The sequence below is a fragment of the Fringilla coelebs genome (genome assembly GCF_963513975.1).
Source record: "Fringilla coelebs genome assembly, chromosome: 2".
Classification (NCBI taxonomy): Eukaryota; Metazoa; Chordata; class Aves; order Passeriformes; family Fringillidae; genus Fringilla; species Fringilla coelebs.
In genome coordinates, this window is record NC_140029.1 from 18,350,593 (window position 1) to 18,374,789 (window position 24,197).

At 39.8% G+C, this 24,197-nt stretch overlaps 1 protein-coding gene across 2 annotated transcripts in view; it reads right to left on the bottom strand.

The window, feature by feature from the left end:
* The window catches only part of GLRA2 (glycine receptor alpha 2), a gene marked incomplete at both ends in the record, with an annotated part of 121,484 nt that overhangs the window by 87,191 nt on the left and 10,096 nt on the right, over positions 1 to 24,197 (bottom strand). Inside the window, 2 exons of one of the 2 annotated variants that reach the window (XM_084226262.1) lie at positions 3,687 to 3,910; positions 10,587 to 10,654. In XM_084226262.1, coding sequence (XP_084082388.1) covers positions 3,687 to 3,910; positions 10,587 to 10,654 — 292 coding nt within the window. Of the gene's footprint in view, positions 1 to 3,686; positions 3,911 to 10,586; positions 10,655 to 10,750; positions 10,819 to 24,197 lie in introns of both variants that reach the window. The other variant, XM_084226263.1, reaches the window with a different exon arrangement.

The following is a 24,197-nucleotide window of genomic DNA, read 5'->3' on the forward strand; positions in this document are numbered from 1 at the left end:
TCTTGTTAAAAAAATAATGCAACACATTCTAAAATCTCCTCCTTTTAAAAAATATGTAGTAATCTGCTTTGTGACTATTTCTGGCTAAATACACTGGCATTACAACTCAGACCAAAGCTCAACTGAGAGTGTTTTCTGTTTAAAAAGTTAAGTTAAAAAAAATTATATATATATATAAATTTACAATGCTTTTACCTTCCTGATCAATATATTCTAGATTCAATGCTGTGGATCAATATTACAGTTGAATTATATCACTTTCTGAATCAATCTCATATGGCTAAGATGCACTGAAAATATTAAAAAGAGAAGGAGGCAATTAATGCAGGAAAAAAGCCACAAACCTTAAATAAAATCACTTTCTATAATTTTGCTAAAAATAAGCTTTTAGGCAGATGCTAATATTCTGAGCTGGCTGGCAGCCTGAAATGAGTTTGTGGGAATCAGGTAGCACAAATGGGTGGCTCAGAGAGAATATAAAGCCTTCTGTGAGTTTATTTAGCATTTTCCTGATGTCCCAGGTGTCCTCAGGGAGCAGAGAAGACACAATCCTTGTCCCTGGGACATAAAGTCCGTGCAGTGGGGTGTGCAATGCAAAATGCAGGTGTCATACAGAATGTGAGTGCCTGGAATAGGACTCTCGGTACCATCACACTGTGCTGCAACACTTTCCAAGGACAGAACCCCCTCCAAAATCCAATCCATGCAGAAATCACTCAAGGATTGGAAGCAGATGACTCACAGTATCTAGGGGGTGAAACTGTGTAGGCTATGGTTTGAACTCTTACTGGTTTTTCAGCACACAATATAAACACAAACTAATTTATTCAACACTGCTATTACAAACATTTCTTGTTGACTGCTCTCTACAGAGTGCTTTAAAATAAAAGTTATAGCTATTTAACAGTTTTTCAATTGTTGTATATGAGTGGAACTGAGACTGATCTTGACTAAAGTGAAGTTCTTTGCTGAATATAACTTTGCTGTAATTGCAGATTTCCCAAAATGCATGTGCCTCTAAGAGCTGTTGCTACATCTCCAGTGGCAATAGCATCTATTTGCAGTATTAAGTAGCTCTGGGTTCCCTCCACAAGGCTCTGATTTACCCTGCAGCACCCAAAGGTGCAGACCAGCTACCCAGCTATAGAGCCTGAGGCTGTACACAGCCTGCTATTTGAGATAAAAAACAGATCAAGGTAATCATCTGAGCGTGCAGCAAATATATAAAAATGGGGTTGGATTCCTAAAGTTATGATTCAGAGGCGGGTACATCAACTATCAACAAATTTTTATTTTCTGTAACAACTCCCAGGGAATTAAATATAGTTGTAGGAATCTGCAAGTATGAGCATCATGATTATTATAAGGCAAACTCTGATGGAAATCTACATTATGCCTCTTCTGTGCTGTGTTAGGCTTGTTTCATTGACCAGCTATACAAGAGAAGGATGAAGAGCCCCATGCTTCCCACAGGGTGAGCCAATTCCCATAGCCAAGCACTGCAGAGGAGAGGATACATGGCCCAGACCCTCACTCACCTTTTCAGGATTTTTCTGAGCACCCATACCCTACACCAAATGTCTCATTTTAGTAAAATATGGACCATAAATTGTTGCCTCAGGTGACTTTCCAAGTTCTGTTCAGAAAGGGCAGGTTTGGCCTCTGACAGCATTTAACAGCATGAGCCAGTGCAGCCTCCTGCATGGTGTATTTCATGGTTTTGGTGCAGTATATAGGGAAGAGGGATTCCACTGCCACACAATACACACACCTTGCTTCTTGCCCATTAATTACCAGGACCACTTCCAAACTCACTTTATGCAAAGAACAGATTGTATTTATGCAAGATTGATTTGATCTTGATTTTGTTAAATTTGAAAATATGACTAAACAGCCTACCTGCTACATCCCAGAGGCATTTGTGAAGTGCTTTAAACGTTTAAAGCACACTAAATGCTAAATGTTAACTATCACAATGACAGGCAAAGTGCTATTGGGGCAGCAGTGAACATTCCCAATCTACTGAAACCAATCACTAAAATATTGTTTGTTTCTGCATAGCACAGCTACAAGCAGCTGACATGGAATAGAAGTCTCTAGCCCAGTATTTAGAGAGTAAGGACAAGTATTTGTAATTGCTGCTGGTTTCAAGTTTGCATACTCCAGAAAGTGTTAAAAAATTCTATGCCACCTTGGATGTGTCGGGTTACTCTGTTGCTGTTGTGTGATACAAGTGAGAAGTGATGAGCTTTGCTCAGCGCTCTCTTGGAATTCTGCTTACTCTGCTTCAAGTTAATTTGCATTTAGGTGTAGGAATTTTACAAATGTGAGATGGCAGCTCAAAATATCACTTTTGCTGCATGAGCAAATGTCAGGAAAACTATCCATCTGCATTCAGAGCAGCACCCAACTGCACTGTTTCCTCCAATGAGATGGTGTCTGATGTCATTCAAACAAACAGATACATTCATTTCCTTCTCAGGGTGAAACAGGAAATATTTGTAAGTGACAGCATATTTATCACTCTGCTAGTGCTGGTACCATCCTTGTATCCTACTATTTTTCTCAAACCCTTCAGGTAGAGCAATTTGAAACCCTGCTCAGAAACCTTGCTTCATCTGTCCAAATATTACTGGGCTCTTATCGAGGAATTTCCCCAGAAATTATGTAAGTGGATGAAGTTCCATGCTGATATTTATTTATTTAACATCCTAAAGAGCACAGCTATCCTGAGCCTGGATCAATACTAATTCCTTAATGAAAATGCAGTCACAACCACAATAGAAATAACTGCCTTCTAAAACTAATCTGCTTTCAGGATGAGCAAATTCACTAAACAACCTGTTAAACAAATACTATCATGTTTAATTTCCACAATGCAGGAAAGGAAAAAATCAAGAAGCGTCCCCAGGAAGAAAATAAACTCCAGTTATTACTTCATTTTACACAATCCTAAGAGCAATAATAGAATATTTTGCATCTTTGGCTACCTCTATTAAGCAATTAATGTCTCACAGTAAGCTGAATGTCAAATGAATACAGCAGGTTGTTTGTTGCTATTTATGCCTGTGGAATGCAATTTTGTTTTTCTGCTTATGTCCTGTTTCATCAGGTCATATCAAATCATATTTTGTCAGTGTTTATTAATTCAGCTAAAGCTAGTCACATGTGACACACACTTCTGAGCTCCTTGTACTAAAAAAAAGGCTTTCCTTAGTCCCAGGTGTTTTTTTTTTTTAAATGTGACTAGATATATCCAATTAACCAGTGATTTGCATGTCAAATTTATTGCATTTCAAGCATGTTTTTACTGAAAGTGTTGAGCAGTCATTTAAATTAATATTCCCCTTTACTTTTAAATTGCAATCCAAGAGATGATTTCCTGTTTGCAAGAGGAGTGACTTGAGCTAATGCTAATGGGAACTACTGAGGCATACCATTAAAGTTCTCGACAGCCTCAAGTTTTCAACAAGACCAAGAAATACCACTGTGCCCCTTAGAGACTATTTTGCAAAAACTAAAATGTTAGCAAAGAAATGTAAGCAAATTTTCCTTCCACCCTGGTATTAGTAAGTCTCATTTTAGTTGTACACATGGGACAACAAGAAATTAAACATCTATGTTGCATCCAGAAAAACAGGAAGGGAAAGAAAGGGATGAAGAGAAAAGAAATAAAATTGTTTTACCTGATACTGTACAACACCTTTCCAGTTTTAGAAATCCTCAGCAACTTATTGTCTGTTGTGACATCATGGAAATTTGCTCCCTTCTCATTGGCAAAGAATAAATCTGGCTTCCAAATAGAATCCAACATAGAGGGATCCAAATCCAGGGAATCATCGGGATATTCGCTGTAAGCCAGACGTGAGTCATTCCACTGCTGCCTCAAAAAAATGTTCACTCTGTAGTCCTACAGAAATGTCATGTAAACAGGTTACTAAGCCACCAGAACTGGAAGACCACTTTAGCTTGCTTTATGTTCTTACATACAGGGCAGTACCAGCATTACAGCAAACATTTGTGTTATCCTTTGAACATCAGAGTTGTCATTTGAAAATAAAGTTGTCAAAGTGCTTCATTGAACCAAACAAACACAACTGGTACATTTTCCAAATCAAAATTTCTCCAGTGATGAGAAAAATATTAACTGCAATCTCCACAATTAAATGTAACCCTATTTCAAATGTTGTGGATTATGTAAGAGATATTTTTAAATTCAAAAAGCATTGCAGCTTAATATATACAATGTCATCAAAGAGGCTACAAAATTACCAATTAAATAAATTTATTCTAATATGTAAGTCCTTTATGTCTAATGTACTCATGAATAGTTTTTAATTCCTGTGAAGCCGAAATTGTATACAGGAAATTAAATCACCACTTCTTATTTACTGCTTGTTTCCTTTTCCTATTTACTGTATGATTTTTGTGTATGTTCCTTCATTTACTCCTCCCTGGCTGCATCCCATTAAAATTAGCCTGATTGTATTCTTCTGCTTGGTGGTCTGCTAGTCACAACTGGGAAAGGCAGCAATTACTTAGAGGTTCATTTAGAACCAACATTAACATTATGTCAAGAACTGTTATTAAAGGGGAGTGCAAAAAGAGATTTCAGGTTCTAAACTCTCTGAAGGGAGTGGAAAGAAACAAATGCTTGCTCTCCTAATCCCAGGTTTCCAAAGTCAGCAAATAAGATCTTCATTTTTCTGAAATTATAATTTTTAATTTGTTTGTGAACACTCTTAAAAATACCATCTACGCTTCTTCTAAAAGAAAAATATTTACTAATATTTGTATTGATTATATTATGTGAAGGAATGCTTTATCAAATAATTCTGCTGATACTACAAAGCACTGACATTTAGGATTTTCAGCTGCACATTGAAATGGCAACACTGTGCTTTTGACATGGAAAATGTATGAGCTGGCTGGGTTTTAGTCAGGTACCTGAACTGCATAGAAAAGAAGTTATCACCCTTGAAATGTAGATAAATATTCTCACTCTGATCAGAGCTGCAGAAAGCAGCTTGCCCAATATGCAGACTCTGAGCCCCTCCAAGCTTCAATTTTCACCCCCTTTGCTCCATGGGGTGCTAGTGAGGTGTGCTGCTGCCCTGGAAGAATATTTCTGACATCCAAACTGATGCAGATTTTGAACCCAATGGGAAGATGCTTTACAATCTCAGTAGGTGAATAACTTTTATTTTTTCGTTTTTCATTTTCATTTTGCTCTTGGGTAGATGTGATTTCAAACAGGAATGTTGACTAATCAGAGCAAGACACACCTGAGAGAGGTCTCAAGAATAGCATTTATTAATGATACTTACAAAGGCCTGTATCTGTTTTTCACAAGTCATTGTACCTTTAATGGTGTTCTTGTTTCAGACATTTAAATATCAAATAGCTACTTGCAGTTCTGAGCTTATAAAATGTCATCACATCTTGTGAGGATACACTTTCCATAATCATACTATCCCTTATTTCTTGGTCTTAGAAACTGAGAGTTTCTTATGTTTATAATGTGTCTTTAAGCTTATATTTATCTTTAAGTATATATGAGTCTCAGAGTTTATATGGGACAGCTTTAGCTATAAATCCAGGAATGCGCTGATTCGAATTCTGCAGAAAAGAAGGCAGGAGCAACTGCTGAAAAAATAAAATTGCTACGACTAGTTGTGAGACTGGCTTTAATTCTTCACTGTGATATGATATATAATGAAGTCTTTGGAAAACAGAGGAATTTTTTTTTCCCCATGACATAGAAATTATAAATAAGTTAGATCAGTAAATTATATAGAAATATCTAAAAAATGCTTTGATGAACTTCAGTGCTTGGTGACTTAGATAATAAAAAACAGTCTGGTAAATCTTTATTCATAGAAGAGATTGCATAGAATAATATATATTATACCAAAATCATAAATAGTGACAATAAGATTACCCTATATTTTTCAACATGTCCCTTCATAAATTTATCAGTCATGACACACTCAGAAATGCTTTCCCTCTGCAAGCTTTGTTGTTAGAAGCAAAACAGAACTGAAACCTTTGTTTACATCTGATAGGCTTTGCATATATATGTGTAGATATTTTAATGAGAAATAAAAATGTAAATATAACATGCACATCACAAGAACAGCATTATTTACTCCTCCTATGCTTGCTGTATAAGCTGTAGAGAGGGGTGTGTGTTTGCACAGTCAGACCTAATCATGTGCAGAATTTTGAATTTTGTTTTCCTGAGCTACCACTGTAACTATGCTTTGAAGGAAAATTCTCTTGAGAATAGTAGAACAACATGGAGTTGAGGCAGACTGCAGAGTGTATGTGGCAAGGTCCTGAGGGTAGAGTGGGTGTGCTGTAGTAAAGCACTCCCACACAACCACAAGAACACCTCCTCTGCAAGTTCTTTCTGACTGCACCACCACTCTGAACAAGGAGTGTGGACCTGAAGATTCAATCTCAGATGCACTGCCAGTGTCAGCAATAGCTCAAGGCAACTCAGATAAACAGTTTTCCTCTGTTCTCAAGCCACAAGCTCGCAGCAATACAAACATACTGAAAGAATATTAATCTGATTAGATTTAGTAGCTCTATCTGAAGATTTAGGGACTTGATCCACAGATATACTTAGTCTGTATTACAGGAATGTAGATAGATATAATTTTTCAGCAAATCTAAATCCAGATTCACAGAGCAAAGCTCTGGATTCCTTTGGCCTCAGGCACTGCTGTGGAGTGCAGGGGAGCCCCTGCCCTGCTCAGTGCTGCTTTCTGTCTCTGAGCCAGCACTTGTCTTAGGTCTGAGCTTTCCTCCCAGTTTCCCCTCCAACAGCAGTGATTGCCCAAGAGTTGAGTTGGGAGTCTGAAACAAACAGCAGACTTAGCTGGCCTTCCATGAATAGGCAGGGTTTGCCAGAAAGACTACTCTCTCTCTCTCTCTAAATCCTAAAGATAAATGCCAACTGAAAAGCAGTGGTTTGATGACCTATTCCAAGGCCATGCTAACACAAAAGCACTTGGCTACCTATGGGTATAAGCATGCAGTGTGTTCCCAATGGCTTCAGTGGGAGCCTTTTATTTAGTTAAAAGTATACATGTGAATTTATTAGGATCTAATAAGCTTATTTGTAATTATGGGGGGTTTTCCCCTTTAAATGGGAGATAGCATCATACAGCTAGCCACAGCAAAGCTCTTAAAATTAAGAAATGGCATTTTTTTTTCTGCTAATATAAGTACTCAAAACACAACTGGAGTTTGGATCACATACCCTAACAGAGAACCTGCTGCATAGTGTCAGTCATTGATTAGAGGGCACAGCAACAATAAGAATGTCCTCACAGTTAGTCATTTCTGTAATTAACAATTAGCTTGTCAATGAACAAACCACTCTTAACTTCTCCTACAGCTGATAGCTAAAAAATCCTGGTCATTAGGAGCACTGAACATCTGAATTCTTTGGGACGCTGCCCAGGCTGATGTAGATTACTCATCTGTGATACTCAACTGCAGTCATGCTGTACAGTGAATTTTCTGCTGAATACTGCATGTGTAAATATTTCCAAAAATAGATACAGAGTTTACTCTCATGACTGCTTTATTCAGTAAAGTTACTCAGAAAAAACTTTTCCTCTTTCTTTTCAAGTTAGGGCTTAAATTAAAGACAAATCAACAAAAATTTTCAACTATATAATCTTGACTCTGGACTTTTTTTACCCTTTTCATTTTGGTATAATATATATCATTTGATAAGGAAGAAAAACATTTCTTTCACAGGAAAAATAATCTTTTGGGATACTGTCCCATATGTGCATTATAGAGCAGAAAGACAGTTACACCTGCATTTTGTTTCTTTAGATCTTTGGGAATAAAACTGGTGAAGAGTCTATGGAATTCATCCATCCGAATCAGAATAAAATCCCAGGTTTATTTCTTAATGTAACATTTTCATTTTTAGAAGCGTGTGTGCTGGACATCAGAGTTGTGCTGGCCTTTCACATAGGGAGAAATTTTATCCTGTACTGTGCCTCTTATTCAGAGGACAGAAACTATTCCTGAGAATGTTACTGAATTTAGTAGGTCTGGGACTGTATTCCCATTTGCCATGTTAATTTCTCCTCCTGAAAGCTTCCCTGAGCAAGTTTTCATCTTCCAAGTTCCCAATGAACTGCTGTAGATGGTCCAAGTTATATTCTGATAATGTCCCTTCAGTGTATGCACATGGTTTCACTAAGCATTCCTCTCCTCTGAGGCAGGAGTGTCTCTATTGAATTTGCAATCCAGGCTTTTAAATGAATCATTTAGTTTTATGTCAAAACCATCAAGAGTATTTTATAGGGAAAAATGATTCCTAGGAATCAAACAAACTTGTTATTTATCACAAGGGATGCCAACAATTTTACCACACAATTATATCTATTTCAGAAAGGCAAAGACGTTGGAACAGCAATTGATGTCTGCCTCTCAGAGCAGACTCCTAAAAACAATAGTCATTAAAGAAGGGACAACATTAAGAAAATCAATACCAAATAAGTGAACAGCATCTTAGAGAATCTTTCCACACTTTCAGCAGATATAATGAACAAAGCAAAATAAGAAAGCCAATAGTCTTTGTTTTCATCTACCTGAATGTTTGGCTGTTTTCAGCAAAATGTGTTAATGAGCATTGGAAAGGTACACATTAACATATTTGATAGAAGGTAAAATGCAATGAGGGGATTTAATCAAAGCAATGAAGGAGTCTAATTAATGCAATCAGCATTGGGTCGTGCAAATATTTTCATTGAATGCCATCTTGTAAAGCTAGTGACGTGCAGGGGTTTTGCTACTTAATGCTATGCTGATGTCTCTACACTGGGATCAACAGACATGGCTGGGTAAAATGCTACATTCACAGCTATCTCCTCAGAATCCTTAGAACACAGGACAACAATTAATGTTTTCCAAAATAACGGAAATTAAGTCTGTTGATAATTATGTTACATCCTGATATGTTATTTCCCTGTCATTTTAAAATTTATTTTAGTTCTCTTTTAAGGTGTTTTTTTTAAATTTTACAGATACATGGTCTAAAGCATTAACCTATCTGTTTGTTTTATAGCTCTGTAGGTTACAGCTTATCATTTATAGCAAATTAAAGAAAGCAACCTGGCCTAGCAATAACTTGCCTTTTATCTCTAGGAAATATTAAATAACAGGGTGGGTTTTTAAAATAAAATTGTTTAGGAGCAGAAGCTTTGTGTTCCTACATCTTTAATTACCACTTACTAAAATGATGGCATGAGTTAAAATTGAATCTAAATTAATATTAAACAAAATACATAAGTCAGGCTAAAGAACTTCTCTTCCTTCATAATGCAAGGTCTGCGAGGCAGTATCTATTCCATCTTACAAAAAAACTGCTTTTTTGGTTTACTTCAAGTGGGCAGCAAGCTCATTATTAATTACCAAATTTTCAGTCCTACAGGAAGCCAAGCACCTTTATTGCCTCTGGCTTCAGCAAATCCAGAAAAACCTGGATGCTGTGTAGGAATCTCTGGAAAACAGAGCTGTGAAACCACACTGCAATTTTTTCAAAAGTACCATGGATATGAGCACCTAATAATTATTATGGGTTTATCACATTACTATGATAAATTTGTCAAAAATATCTCTGAGGATTAACCCACATAGTCAGGAGTATGTGGGCTTGAATAAAAAACAGATCTTTTATATTCACTTCTGAAAAAGATTTTAAAAACTCAGCATTTTTATAAATGGAGTCAGAAAAGTTTTGGCTTTTTTTTTTCTTAGCAAATACTGAAAAAAAAAATAGACTGATAGGCTTATATACTAAAAGCTTTAAAAAAAAAAGTTGGATAAAAATTTTAACTTTAATTTTTTCTTTGCTTGATTTTGTTTATACTGTATTTTGCAATTTTTTAAATGAAAAATCTGACCTTATTTTGACTTTGTTCTTTGCATTAGTCAAAATACAAATTTCAGTCAGGTGGAATCCCATCATTTCCTAGTACTAATTTAACCTCAAAATACCTTAGTCTTATACCCACGTGCTCTAGTCATTTGACTCAAGTTTTACACTTTCTTCTGTGGCTGCAATTCGCAGAGATCTATCTCAGTTAAACAAGACCATTTTGTGCAGCAGCAGGGGATTCAGCATGTGGTGTAAAAGCACACTCAAATATGGTGCACTTGGCAGAGAAACCCACAGCTGAGCTCCAGCCATTCCTCTGCCTCTTCAGAGCTAATGAAACCTGAGAAAGCAGGTTTGCACACACCCATGTTTGCTGCCATCACAGTCATTACAGACTGTGGTGCAGTCCCAATGTAGGTGTGCTTAGACTTGACAGGTGAGTTTAATTTTATATATATGTATGTATGTATATGTGTATATATATATATATATTTATATGTGTGCATATATATAGTTATTTTATATTTATTTTATGTTATTTTATTTTGTGTTATTTTTACTCAGGTTTTTAGTAGCTTCATAACTTAGTAAATGCCCCCACATCCTGAGCATCTCTATTCTACATCACATCCCACTCCTTCACAAGATGGCTTCAATGATCAGTCCCACTCACCATTGTAGTTTCTGCTATTGAACCAAAGCTGTTGATAAATATGTTGCAGGTAACATTTACAGGAGGACCTGCAAGTTGAACAATAAATAGAAAAATTGACAGGTTGTGTTCATGACATATATTAAGTATTGTTGTTCTCTTGCCAATGGCATCATAGCACTTACCATTGTGGTTTCTGTGACTGATCCAAAACTGTTGATAAAAATATTGCAAGTAACGTTTACTGGAGGACCTGTGGAATGCAATAAAAATGTTGCAATACACATTGAAACAAAAGTACAGATGCCTCAGCCTCCGTACAGATGTGGTACAGATGTGGCTGAAAACAAGCAGAAAGTGAGTTTTCCCAAACAGCTCACGTAAATTTATCAACACTAATTTATTTAACCTAGTTTCATTGGAAGTTGTTATATAAACACACAGAACTACATACTTGCATTTAGAGATTGGCAAGAGAGTTGAGTGAGGGCTTTTTTCTTACTCACAGCACCAGTGCAGAATATACTTTAGCACTGCAACCACTCCTCTCTCCCTTCTCCCTTCATCCAAAACTTAAAAGGTTATCTCTCCACGTTTACTCTACTCAGGCAAATGTTTGTCACTGAAATTCCCAGCAAGGGAAACTTTTCACATTGACTCCAGTTCACAAGCAGCTCTTCCTGCACCTGATCTGGAAGTGTCTGGCTTGCCGTAACCAAATATTTTAGCAATATCTGTTCTGGCTTGAACAGATAGCTTTCATTAAACAGCTATTTGTATTCTCTTCCTTCCCACCACCTTTGCTGTTATTCAGCAGTCACTGATGTGTGGCAGAATGAATGGGGACTTAATATTTAATTAGTTGCCTATTAGCCTTCTTGATTTTTTAGGTGTGACAAAATAAACAGGGGTTCTCAACAGAATAAAAATGGATTCATGCTAAAGGCCTGAATTTCAGTGACACAGAAATTGGTACAAGCATTGAGTATCAAGTACTTTCTTCTTTCTTCTGCCATTACTGTTTTTAATCACATCATGTTCCTTATAAATGAAAAAATGTCAGTGCAGAGAATATAAATATCCCAGTTGGTTTATAATTCAGGTCTGAAATTTTTTTACAAAAGATGGAAACATTATTACTTTCTTTTTTGTAAAATGGAATAAACTAATGAGTCCATTGTCAACTTCCTGAGTGTTAGACTACCCACCTTAAGGGAAACAATCATGTTGGTTTTGGGAATAAAAACCACAACAGTAACGTGTTTTGAGGCTGTTAAATTCCAATGAGGTGTGTTGTTCAACTCAGTTTTCTTACAAGAATTACTTTTACAACACTTCCTTTTTATTTTGCAAATGTGTTTTCATTTCCAATACCAAGACCAAACCAAGCCAAATAGTCTGCTATTTTCCCTCCATGTTATCATTTTTGTTCCTTTGAATTGGTGGTATTTTTACTAGCTAGGCACAACGTGCTTCTCTACATCCAGACGTTCTGAGTCACTTTATCATTGAAGCTGGAAGGAACCTCCGGAGCTCACCCAGTCCCCCTAGTCCATCTTGTCCCAGAGCAGGATCAGCTAGAGAAGGACTGTGCCACATCAGACTCTGAATATATCCAGAGATGGACACCCCACAGATTCTCTAGGCAACCTGTGCCAATGTGCAGTCACCCTCACAGCAAAATGCTTTTCTTCTGCTGAAGTGGAATTTCATGGGTTTCAACTTGTGTCCACCACCTCTCTTCCTGTAACTAGGCACCACTGAGAAGAATCTGGCTACCTTTGCTTTACTTACACCTCATCAGTTATTCATGCACACAGCTGAGATTCCCCAGAACCATTTTTCCACAGGCTGAGTGGCCTCAGCAATCTCAACCTCTCCTTGTATGACAGATCCTCCAGTCTCTTAACGACCTTCATAACATTTTGCTGGACCCATAGCAATAATTCCATGCCTCTCTCGTACTGGAGAGCCCAGAGCTGGGCCCAGCACTCCAGGTGTGTCTCACCAGTTCTGAACAGAGCAAAGAATCCCTTCCCTCAACCTGCTGGCCATGCTCTGCCTAATGCAGCCAAGGGTTCATTGGCTGCCTTTGCTGCAGGGGCACCTTGCTGCCTCATGTTCAACTTGGGGTCCACCAGGAGCCTCCTGGCCTTTTCTGCAAACCTGCATTCCAGCTGGGCATCTCCCAGATTGTTGCAGGACTGCATTCCCTTTCCTGAACACAGTGAGGTCCTGTTGGCCCATTTCTGCAGCTTTTCCTTGTCCTCTGAATATCAGGAAAATCTCTAGGGCATCAACCATTCCTCCCGGTCCTCTATCTCCTGCAAATTAGTTAAGGGTGCAGCATGTCCCATCATCCAGGTAATTAATGAAGATGTTAAAGAGTACTGTACCTGTGCCTGTAGTACAACAGCAGTGACTGGCCACCAGCTGGACTTTGTGCTGCTGATCACAACCCTTTGAGCATTGCAATTCAGTCAGTTTTTTATGCCCATTTAGCTGGTCTGTTCCAATAATTTGTTCCATGTTTTCAGAGACGCTAACAAAAGCCTTGCTAAAGTTGAGATACACACTGCTCTGCCCTGATTCATTAAGCCTTTCAAGTCCTCATAGAAGGCTGTTAGCATTCCAAGGAATAATTTCCCATTCAAAAATCCATGTTGACTACAACCAGTCATCTTCCTGTCCTTCATGTCTGGAAATAGCTTTAAGAGGATTTGTTCCACACTTCCAGGTAAGGCTGGCCAGCTGTAACTCTTGTATTCTCCTGCTTGTCTTTCTTAGAGATAGGAGTGACTTTTTTTCCCTACATGAATTAGGAGTCTTCACCTTTTAAAGATAATTAAGAATGCAACCACCCAGCTTCCACAGCTGTGCTAAGCACTTCTGGGTGTTTCCTATGTGGTCTTCATGGATGTGTCTGAGCGCCTAAGCGCTCTGTAGCCGAGTTCTTCATAACTAAGTTTTTATTGATTTGGATTTTTTTACAGGTCTCAGTGGCAGGGGATTCCTAAAGACCATTTTTGATGGTAAAACTGTGGAGAAGGAGGCTCACAGCTGTTGTCTTGCAAAGGCCACCATATGTGAGCATCACAGTTCCAGCTCCTGAGTGCAGAACATAGTACACATACTTAACTGTGTTTAGGAAAACATGGCTTATATATGTTAGGAAATTTGCTGCCACATCACAGACTGCAGTCCAGATGTGCAGGTGTAGGTACATGCCAGAGCACTGCATTTTACAATAAAGCAAATACCTTCCACTGTTTCTGTACTTAATTATAATTAAATCTTTAAATTCCCTTCTGCTGGTAGAAGTGTAACACTCTTATGACTATAAGAACTCAGTAAATTCATTAAAAATAACAGAGAGAAAAGGTTTGTTCCTCACCTGAGGAACCTGAATATAAATAAGTCTATGCACCTGATTGGGTGCATCCCAGACTTGAGGGAATTGACTGATGTAGTTATCAAATTACTTTCCATGATATTTGAAAAGCCATGGCAATCAAGTGAAGCTCTTGGTGACTGGCAAATGGGAAGCATTGCTCCCATTTTTAAAATGGGAGAAAAAGGGACCTTGGGAACAATTGACCTGTTAGCCTGACCTCTGTGCTTGTGAATATCACAGAACAGACCCATTCTCCTAGGAGCTGTGCTAAGGCACATGGAGGACTGGGAGGTGATTTGGGACAGCCAGTACAGCTTCAACAAGGACATGTCTTGCCTGACCAAGGTGGGGGCCTTCTATGGTAGAGTGACTACATCAGTGGTCAAGGGAAGGCTACTGATGTCATTTATCTGGACTTCTGCAAGGCCTTTGACACAGCCACCCACAACATCCTGCTCTGGGAATTGGAAAGGTGTGTAAAATTTGTTCAGCCTGGAGAAGAGAAGGTCCCAGGGACACCCTATTGTGACTTTTCAATACTTAAAGCAGGCCTGTAAGAAAGATGGGAACAAATTTTTTAGCGGGGGCATTCTGTGGTAGGATGAGGGGGAATGGTAAATTGAAACACACTTCATCCTATGAGATTTTTCTAATCTAATAGAACAGTTAAGTGAAAGCAGCAAACTTCCATGAAGCATAGCCAAGGTTTCAGACACAATCTAAAAATCTTAGGCAAAGGAAATAATTAATTTGACTTTCCTGCCTTAAATCTAAAAAGAGCTGACATTACCTACAAAAAAAATTAATCAAAGTATACTTTATAACTAAATCCTTTTCTCCCCCTAGTTTTCCTTTTGTCACTTCCAATGCAACAAGGTAACAGTCCAGGTGCCTTTCAGGCACATTCAAGATAATCAAAGTGTTCTTTGAGTCATAAGGAAAATGTTTCTCAAAAGGACTGAGGCAAATAAAAACACCAAAGCAAGCCCAAACCATGCAGCTAGTGCTCAAATCAACCAGAAAGTACATGTCTGGTATTCTGATAAACAGCTCAGATACTGCTTCTGCTCCCTGCAGCTCCCTTTCCTCTGCTTCCCCAGAGGGGCTGGGGCTGCTGCTGCTACCAGTCAGCAGGGCTCTCTGATACACTGCCTTCCTGAAAAACCCTGACATTAGAATGTGTCACGCACCTCCTGTGACTTTGGGGCACTTAACTCTTACAGAAAGTCCCCGGCATTCATCTGCTCACCTTACCTACAAGAAACCAGGATACACAGAATATTTCCCTGAATGCGCTGTGGCGTGTTGTCTCAAAACTCCTGTACCCAAGGTGTCTGTGATCTTATTGCCATCTGGCTAGAGAATGAATCTTTTCTTTATCAGCTGCCAGAGGAGGTGAATCCATCCCAATGTGTGGAACAGTCCCCATATGGAGTGGTGAGTGCTGGGAGGGATACATTCGAGCCCTATCCAGCTCCTAACTCTGGCTTCTGCTAAATATTCTTCAGTATTGATAGCCCACGGTGACAAATCTTGCTTCATCTGATACATTCTTGAGAAGATTTACTCATACTCTTTCACTCTTTCATCTAGGAGATGATCCTAACTGCAGCTAATCATATCTACATCCTCAAGTTCATCCCAACTCTTGTCTATTTTGGTATAGAGTTTCCAGGTCGCACCTGGCAGAATTTTCTCTTCACATTAATTCCAACCATACAGCTAAATTGTCCTTAGAGGGAAGGGAATATTATAATCACACAAGAGATGTAAAATGATACCTGTGCACTTGCCAATTTTCTTTGGTAAGTGTATTTATTAAGGGATTTTGTAAGGCAAACTAAAATACAGTACACGTAGGGAACTGTGGGCAAGACATGTGGAAGCAAAAATAAAAGACAACGAGGCAGAACGACCTTATGGAATGACAGTGGAAATATTTACAAGATATTTACAGATCTGTGAAGAATCTTGTATCTTTTTCTACACATAATATTTTCTGGTCTACCTCCTCAATTTGACTCTGTGCCAATGCAGAGGTTTTTTCTCACTATCTCAAAGTATTTATTTTGTAGATACAGAGGAGAAAGCTGATCCAATCCTCCCTTCTCCCCTTACCATGGAGAGCAGGATAATCAAGACTATTTGAAATGACTAAAATCAATCCCACCTGAGTGTGGAGATAGAGCAGAAATCTAGGAACAAAACCAAGGGGCTAAGTGGGGAGGCAGTGATCCCACCAGGGATGGAGAATCCCGTTGTCTGTAGGACAGGGATTTCAGGTCAGAGCTCAAACAAGGGAGGTGATCAAAATGTGGGTGGTGGCAGGACAAAGACCCACAGGCTGACCTGGGAACCAATAACACACATCCTAGGACAGCAGGGGAGGATAGAAGAACTTATTGGAGATGGTTTTTTAAAAGCGAGTTCTGGAGACAGCTGGGGTTTTAGAAACCATTTAGAAAACATTCCCAACCAAACTGAACAGCCTCCAACATCCATCAGAGTCCTCATGAGACCCAAAACAGAGCTGACTCCTCTGGAGGCCTCTGCTTCTGCAGCTGCAGTGCTACGGGTGCCTGAATTACCACTTCAAGAGTTGCCAGGACACCTCTCCATGGCCCTGCAGGCACATCCCTGCAAGTCAGACAAGGATAAACTGCTGCTGGGACACCTCAGCTGGCCATGGTCATTAGACAGGGACAAGCTGTTCATCATCCTAGCTCCTTCCCTGCTCAGAGGGTAGCAGACAGAAGAACCTCTGCAGAAGAGCTACCAAAGGCAGCTCAGCCAGTCCTGAGGCCAGGGACCATGGGTGCTGGGCCAGGGAGACAAAGGTGCCTTTGATGCACTGAAGAAGTTCCTCTGAGACACAGGGACCCTGCAGCTGCCCCAGAAGAAGTGCAGCTGCACACTTGTGTCCAAGGGCCCATATAATGTGTAGTCCAAACCGTGATGAGAAAATTCACACAATTTAATGAGATTGCTTAAGGTTACAGTAAGAAATTAGGAGGCAGACCACAGGTAGCTTTTTTTGCAAGCACCTAGGTAAGATTTTCTCTTTCCCTATCATTTTGCCTTTGGGCAAAACCAATCTTTTCCTCTATTTAAACATCATCCTCTCATTAGAGTCTTAACAGCTCAGTCACAGGAGGCAAAATTAACGGCACCAGGACAACATAGCTACCCTGAGGCTGACAAATCAAGGTGACATTTTTTTGCTGGGTAGTGATGCCTTTCTTCTATGACGTTGTCTTTCTATGGGTTTTCTGTCAAGTTCATCACCCTGACTGCCTAAGTATAACCATGCCCAGTAAACACAGAATTTCTTCTTCCTTAGAAGTGTTCCACACAATCCAATGTGGGTTACTAAATTTATGTCACTTATTATTAATTCATTATAATAATGCCTACTAAATAAACAAACAAAACCACCTCCAAATTTAAAATAATAAAAACCACAAGAACAATAACAAAAAATCCCACCAAAGCCAACAAAAACACAAACAAAGAAAAAAACCTAAAACCAAACAACAACAACAACAAGAAAAAAAACAACCAATCAAACCAAACCCAAAAATCCATAAGGCCAGAGGTCTCAAGAAATGCAGTAATTGTATGCTATTTTGCACTGATTCAATTTGCTGGTAAACTCAAATAAAGACAAAATTATTGTTCTGCTTCATGAAGCTAAAACAAGATCCTCTGAAAGTTCATCTGTCATATATAATAACTTAGCTTGCTGAGAATGCCATTTGCCCTGGTAGGAATATGGCAGTGAGTTTGGGTGCTTACTGTTGCATTCACGACTCAGAATTGTATTTTGTGTAATCAATATATATTTATGACCAACAGACTGAGGCTAAGAGTCACAAAAGCACTCAAGAATCAGAGAAAAGCCTGGAGAGATCTTTAGGTGCCTAAAATCTTTTTAGGACTCTCATTCCCATCAATATCACTCAAGAATTACCAAGTGAGTGAGGAATGCATGTGAGGAATACCATTTATAAAAATGGTATCTTTCAGACTGGGGGAGACACAACATGCCCTACCCACAGCAGGTGAGCTATAGAAGTAATGCTGGATGGAATCAGCAGTAAAGCATGACAGCAGATAGTACAATTCTTCACTAGTTCCAGCTGCCTATTTTCAGAAGTGCACAAGCAAATATATGTGAATAAAACAAACAAAAAGAGAACTCTACTCTTATATCAAGATTTAAGCTGCTTCCCTTCACTTGCTTGAGAAAGCATCTAAGCAAGAATGTGGCCCTGGATGTAAAAAGGGCATGTGATATTGCAGAATTGAAAGCTCTTCATCAGCAAAATACCATTGAGGCCTCCCAAGACAAATACTCCAGTGATTGTCAAGTACAGGTGATCACAGGAAGAGATACAGAAAGAAAATTCTCTGGAGTAAGTACTGCTAAAGCCATCTCTCTCTTTATATACATTGACACAGCTTGAGCTCAAACAGTGAATAGTCAATTCCTGAAGTCGTATGTGAGTTCTCAGCTGTGGGACCATCACTGAATGTAACTGGAGTCATGCTGGTAAAATCCTATCAACATTTCAAGGAAGTAGAATCCCTGCTAAGATGCACTTTTTTGTGCCTTAAAGCTCTTGTGAAAATTGTTGGATTGGCATGCTTCACATTCAGTGAATGCTTTGTCCCTAGACCCAGTTCTGGCAGAGGAAGGCAAGTCTCACTCTACAAAGCCTCTTCAGTTCTGCATTTGGCATTACAGGATAGTCCATATGATGTGTTCATTCTTCCCTGACTCTTTCTGCTGAGGCTGATAACAGAAACATACATTACTGTCAGCTCTGGGTTACAGTGGGATAGATCCACACAGCTTATCTAATAGACACTGAACAAGAACAATTTTGGGGCACTATTTAATTTCGCTTCACAAACCAGGAGTTCAGAAGAGAGAAGCAGTTGACATGCTCCTGATTTACCCAGCTAACCTGAGCTGGTCTACAGAGAATATACAGCCCCAGCAGTCACACCAGATTGCATGAATGTGCTGGAGCTGGCTTTCACATAGGGAGCTTGAGGGATGGTACCAATGTGGTCATGGCAGGCTGGAATTCACTGCAGACCATTAACACCAGACATTACAGCTCCTGCTGAGCTCTGTAAGACTGCAGCGCTGTCCAGCACATCTCTGAGCAAAACATTTATAATATTAAATCACTTAATAATATTAAAATGTTGCTACTAACCTAGGTTTCTATTTTAAGTCATAATGAACTGTTTTTCGTGACACACATTTCAAAATATTTCTTTTAAAAGAAATGTTACTTTGTTCATTTTTCTATAAATATGTCTTACTATGTTACTTCTCTGTGATTCTGATCTTGTGTTGCAGAAATTAATGGAAGCTCAACTGTGTCAACAGCTATAATCTCAAATACAGGTTTAGACAATAACTATCCATGTGGCTACAGAAAGGACTCAGAATCCATTTTACCTCCTTTCTTGTTCCTCTGAGCCTCAGACATTCATTTTATTTAACAATTCTACCAGCTTTTCTTTGTAATCTTCCTTGTTTTACTGTCTGAAGGCATATGCAGGACTTGAATTATAAAAGCAGTTGGGTGACTAATATTAGAGAGCAGACATTGATTTATGGCTGATATGGAATTATACACCAAATGATACATGGGACACAGGTGAACAATGGGATTTAGACAAATAGGATGGCTCAGTGACAGGGACAAATGACAACAGAAATGGTCAGGAGCTGGTATAGATGTCAATGAGCAACAGGTCAGAGACACTGACACAAACACCCACCAGATCTTGCACTAACAAAATAAAATTTTCCTTTTAAGTATTTAGTATTTTTTACCTCTTTACAATTCAACTCATTTTCACACAATGTGTGCAGAAGATAATTTCGAAATTAATTCCTCCATGCTGACTCTCATCTTCAATGTTCCCATCAACTGATCTGCTGCTTGTTTAACTCAGCCTCCTATCCCTCTCCTTCACACATCTCCTTTCCTTTGGGGAATATCCTATCTTGAATCCCACATCCTAAACACAAGAAATAATTTGTGTTTTTGCTGCAAGACATCCTTAAGATACTTCTTAGGTGTCTTTCACAAGAATTTTTTTCAGTCATCTGTTCTTTGTACACATAAAATGACTGGAAGAATGGGAGGGGAATGAGAACTGTTTGCCAGCCTAAAAAATCAGCATCTCCTAAACCGACTGCCTTTTTTTTTATTTTTTTATTTTATAAATACGAAATCTGCTCTTTGATGCAGGATGCTCACTGCATTGCTGTGAGGAGCACCACGTGGCTTTCACATAGGCTCAGAGCTCTGCTGACATAAACCATGTTGCAGGGTCAAGGCACATGATCTTTTTCTGGCTTCTACCACCAACACTCATGCTGAGCAGAGGTCTTCTACAAAGTCATCCAAATGAGACTGTGTCCACACTGAGGAACATATTCATCTAAATTGAATCTATCCCTAATTATATTTAACTTTGATAAGTCAAATTTATATTTTATTAAAAAAACAAGGAGTTAAAGTCTGGTTTTAACAGATTGTGTGTGTGCTTTGCCTCACACAAAACACACCTCTGAAGTGTGACAAAAACCAAAACTGTCAGGGGTATGAATCTGAAGAGTGCAAAATTATTTGCAGAGGTACAAAGCCAAAAAGCTGAAAAATACTCCCAAATGCTTTTTATTGGATGTTTCCTATAACCAGACTGACCACAGGCTTTAACACCTCACTCTGCTCCATCTGATGGGATATCACTGGAAAGGAAAACTGCTGCACTTTGAAACTTATATGGAGTAAACACATCTTCCATTCTAGTTTAACCTGAGGGGGAATTTGCCTGTTGCCTGTGCATAAACACATGCACATGTGCTTATGCACAGGCAACAGGGAAATTCACAACTGGAAAAAAAAGGAATTTTTACATGTGCTCCTGCTTTGGCACCATGCATGTAATTTGCATCTCTTCAACAGCTGGTTTAAATTGCAGTGTGAGAGTTTTTAGCAGCCTTCTGAGCAAGCTGTTCTGTTGTTTTATTTATTATTTAGGACTAATACCTTATCAGACATGGTAAGCAGTGCAAGAAGAAATAGCAATTCTGATAGCATGGTTTCACAGCCTGAAACACAGACATTAAACAGCACACATTGGGAGCATAGGCATTAGAGGCAGCCTAACAAAATGAGTATTGATCTGGTAAATTTTAATCCTAGGTTTTCCCTAACTAATTATGTCAGTTTAAGGAAAGCATTTAGCCTTTTCTCAGATATATTTCCCCAAGGACAAAAGCAAGGGAGATAACCCATAGTTGTGTTCCTGGGGTGGAGGAGCAACGAGTTTGTTCATGCTGCATTAATCAATTGAGTGTTGGTTACCATTCCTTAGTGGAGAGTGCCCACAATTCAGCCAGTCACAGCTGTGCCCAGTTGCTTCTCTGCAGCCCTGGGCTTTGGAGACACAGAAATACACAGGTAGAGGTTATTATCTTTTGCAGAAGAGCATCATTCTGATACAGTGCTTCTCCAGACAGCCCACTGTTTATTACAGCCAAAAAAAAATCTCATCCCCACGGCAGGCAGATGGAGTTGCAGTGGCTGCTGCTTTGGTGCAGAATACCCAGGCCCTTGTGGAGGAGCCATGTGGTCCATGGGGCAGAACATGATGCTTCAGCACAGCAGGGTTCTACCTGGAGAGAGCAGAAATCTGCAACTGGCTCTTTGTGTGCCCTCCTGAAACTGTGATTCTCAGAAGGCTTGAGGTACCTCCCTTCAGGATCCACTGCTCTGACCACTGACCCAGATCAGCATATACAACCTTACACTGAAAAATCAGTCAAGAATTTCAGTTTTTCTTTCTAAAATACAATCTGTTTTGTAGCCAATAACAAAATATTGAGAGTTTTCATGCAGAAAGGATCCTTTCTAAGAGTTTCAAGGCCTGTCTCAGATTGAAGGGATGCTGACTTGCATCTCTTAGACTATGAGGCCGTGGATTTTTAAGAAAATGGGGGGGGGATGTCTCTCACTGCCTTTTATTCAGAGGAGGTGGGATTCATCCTAAAGCGCAGCTGTGGTTACTGCTAAAAATACTTCTATCTTAATGGTTAGGGCAATCATCAGGAAATGTGAGAGAAGTGCTGATTCTCAAACCCTGTCCTCACAACATTTTCTGTACCAGTCACATCAGTTGTTCCCAAGTGTACTGGCTACAACAGGCACTTCTGTGCATCTCATCAAAGTGGTCAAGAGTAAAGGCTCTCCTTTCTCAGACAAGCAGCTACATTGAAAGGTTGAAAAGTCTCATCCCCTTTGCAATTTTTTCCTGGCTTACTCAAGTTTGAATTCTTTGCTTCAAAATAGACCTCTTAGAATCATTTCTACTCCTTTGGATCAGATGGAGAGCTCTTTAAGCTGAGGGAAAACTGGACCAGAAAATCTTCTGTGTATTGTAGAGAATGTCAGGCCACCCAGAAGACACCACTTGTTTGGGGGTGGCAGCATGGCATGTTAAGTGATTACAGATCCACACTGAGAGGAATCTTTTTCCTGTGGAATATAAGGCAGGCTCTGAGATGCCTGGTCCATACAGGGAGATGGAGGTGGAGCAGTGCCTCACCAGAGAGTCTAAATTGGATTAGGAGAGAGGTGGGTGCTCTGTGAAGCAGACTGGGCACTTCTGCGCACACTTGAGAGCAAACCTGAGAGAATCTGAGAGACTTTAAGTAAAACAGTAATGCACTGCCAAGAGTTACAAAGCTGGTGGACCAGACATTTCTGGAGGGGGGCATGGGGCTTGTTTGTGGGCTCATATTCCACCTAAGTCCTATTTTAAATGCTTTCTTCTTTTATTGACTCATGAAATGCTAACATGGAGTTGATGTATCAGGGGTAATCATAACGTCTTCATTCCCTGGCAATACTTGAGGATTTCTAGTAGCTGGCACAGTTCAAATAAGCCAAAAGGCTGCTCTTATTTAACCCTCATAAGTAACTGAATGCTTGGGGAATTACACTTCTCTCTCATGTATGTGTGGCTTAGATCTTGCACAGTGTCCAGTATCAGAGCCTGTATATTTCTATAAATTTAGAATTTTAATCATGGACATGGTGTTTATTACATTGACAGCTCACTATTTATGCCATACATGGTGCACCCTTCATCTTAGAGTTCTGCCAGATCCTGTACCACCCTGCCTGCATCATATGGGGGGGCTCCTCTCTGCAGACTTTAAATCACACATTTCTGTGAAAGACTGTGAAATGCTTATTTGGGAGCTGAATTGTCAAACATATATTTTTGAACTACTTAATCAGAGATTTACCCGTACCCACAGTCAAGAACCACCAAAATGAGAAGGGGGCAGTAATGAAGAATGGAAGTTTGGACAGGCAAGGACCTGCAGGAGGATGAGACTTCACCTGAAGGCTGATATGCTATCACAGAACCACTCACTGCTCTGGAGAGTGAAGAGGAAAGACCTGTCAGATCAGGATTGCTGCTGGAGTAAGGCAGCTCCATCTGCTCCCTGTGTAACAGCCTGTGCACTGAGAAAAGGGACAGTGGGTGACTCCTCCACGAGGTGAGGAGGGAGGACCCTTGTGCTCTCAAGAGAGGTGAGCTGCTTACCCTCGTACAGCCCACTATTGCTGCTTCATCTGGGTGCCAGTGACACAGCCAGGAGATGCCTGAGGAGTACCAGGAGAGATTAGAGAGCCCTGAGTACAGTGATAAGGGACCCTGGAGAGCAGGAACCTCTTTCATCAATCCTGCTAGAGTGGCAGTCAACAGCTCAATGTCCAAGTCCAACAGCTCGTGTCAGTATTGGGACGGGTGCTGCTGAATGTCTTTGTCAGCGACATGGACAGTGGGACACACACCCAGCTGGGAGGTGGGGTGAGCACACTGGGGGCAGGGATGCCATCCTGAGGGTTCCTGAGAGGATGGAGAGGTGGGCCTGTGTGAACCTCATGAGGTTCAATGAGGCCAAGGGCAAGGTCCTGTATGTGGGGCAGTGCCAAACAACAGCACAGGTTGGGCAGAGAAGGGATGGGAAACAGCTCTGAGGAGAAAGGAGAAAGAGCTGCACGTGACCAATGTGTGCTCACAGCCCAGAAAGCCAACCCTGTCCCAGGCTGCATGGAGAGGGACAGCACTGTCCTTCCTTTTCTCTGCTCTCATGAGACCCCACCTGAAATATTGCATCCAGCTCTGTC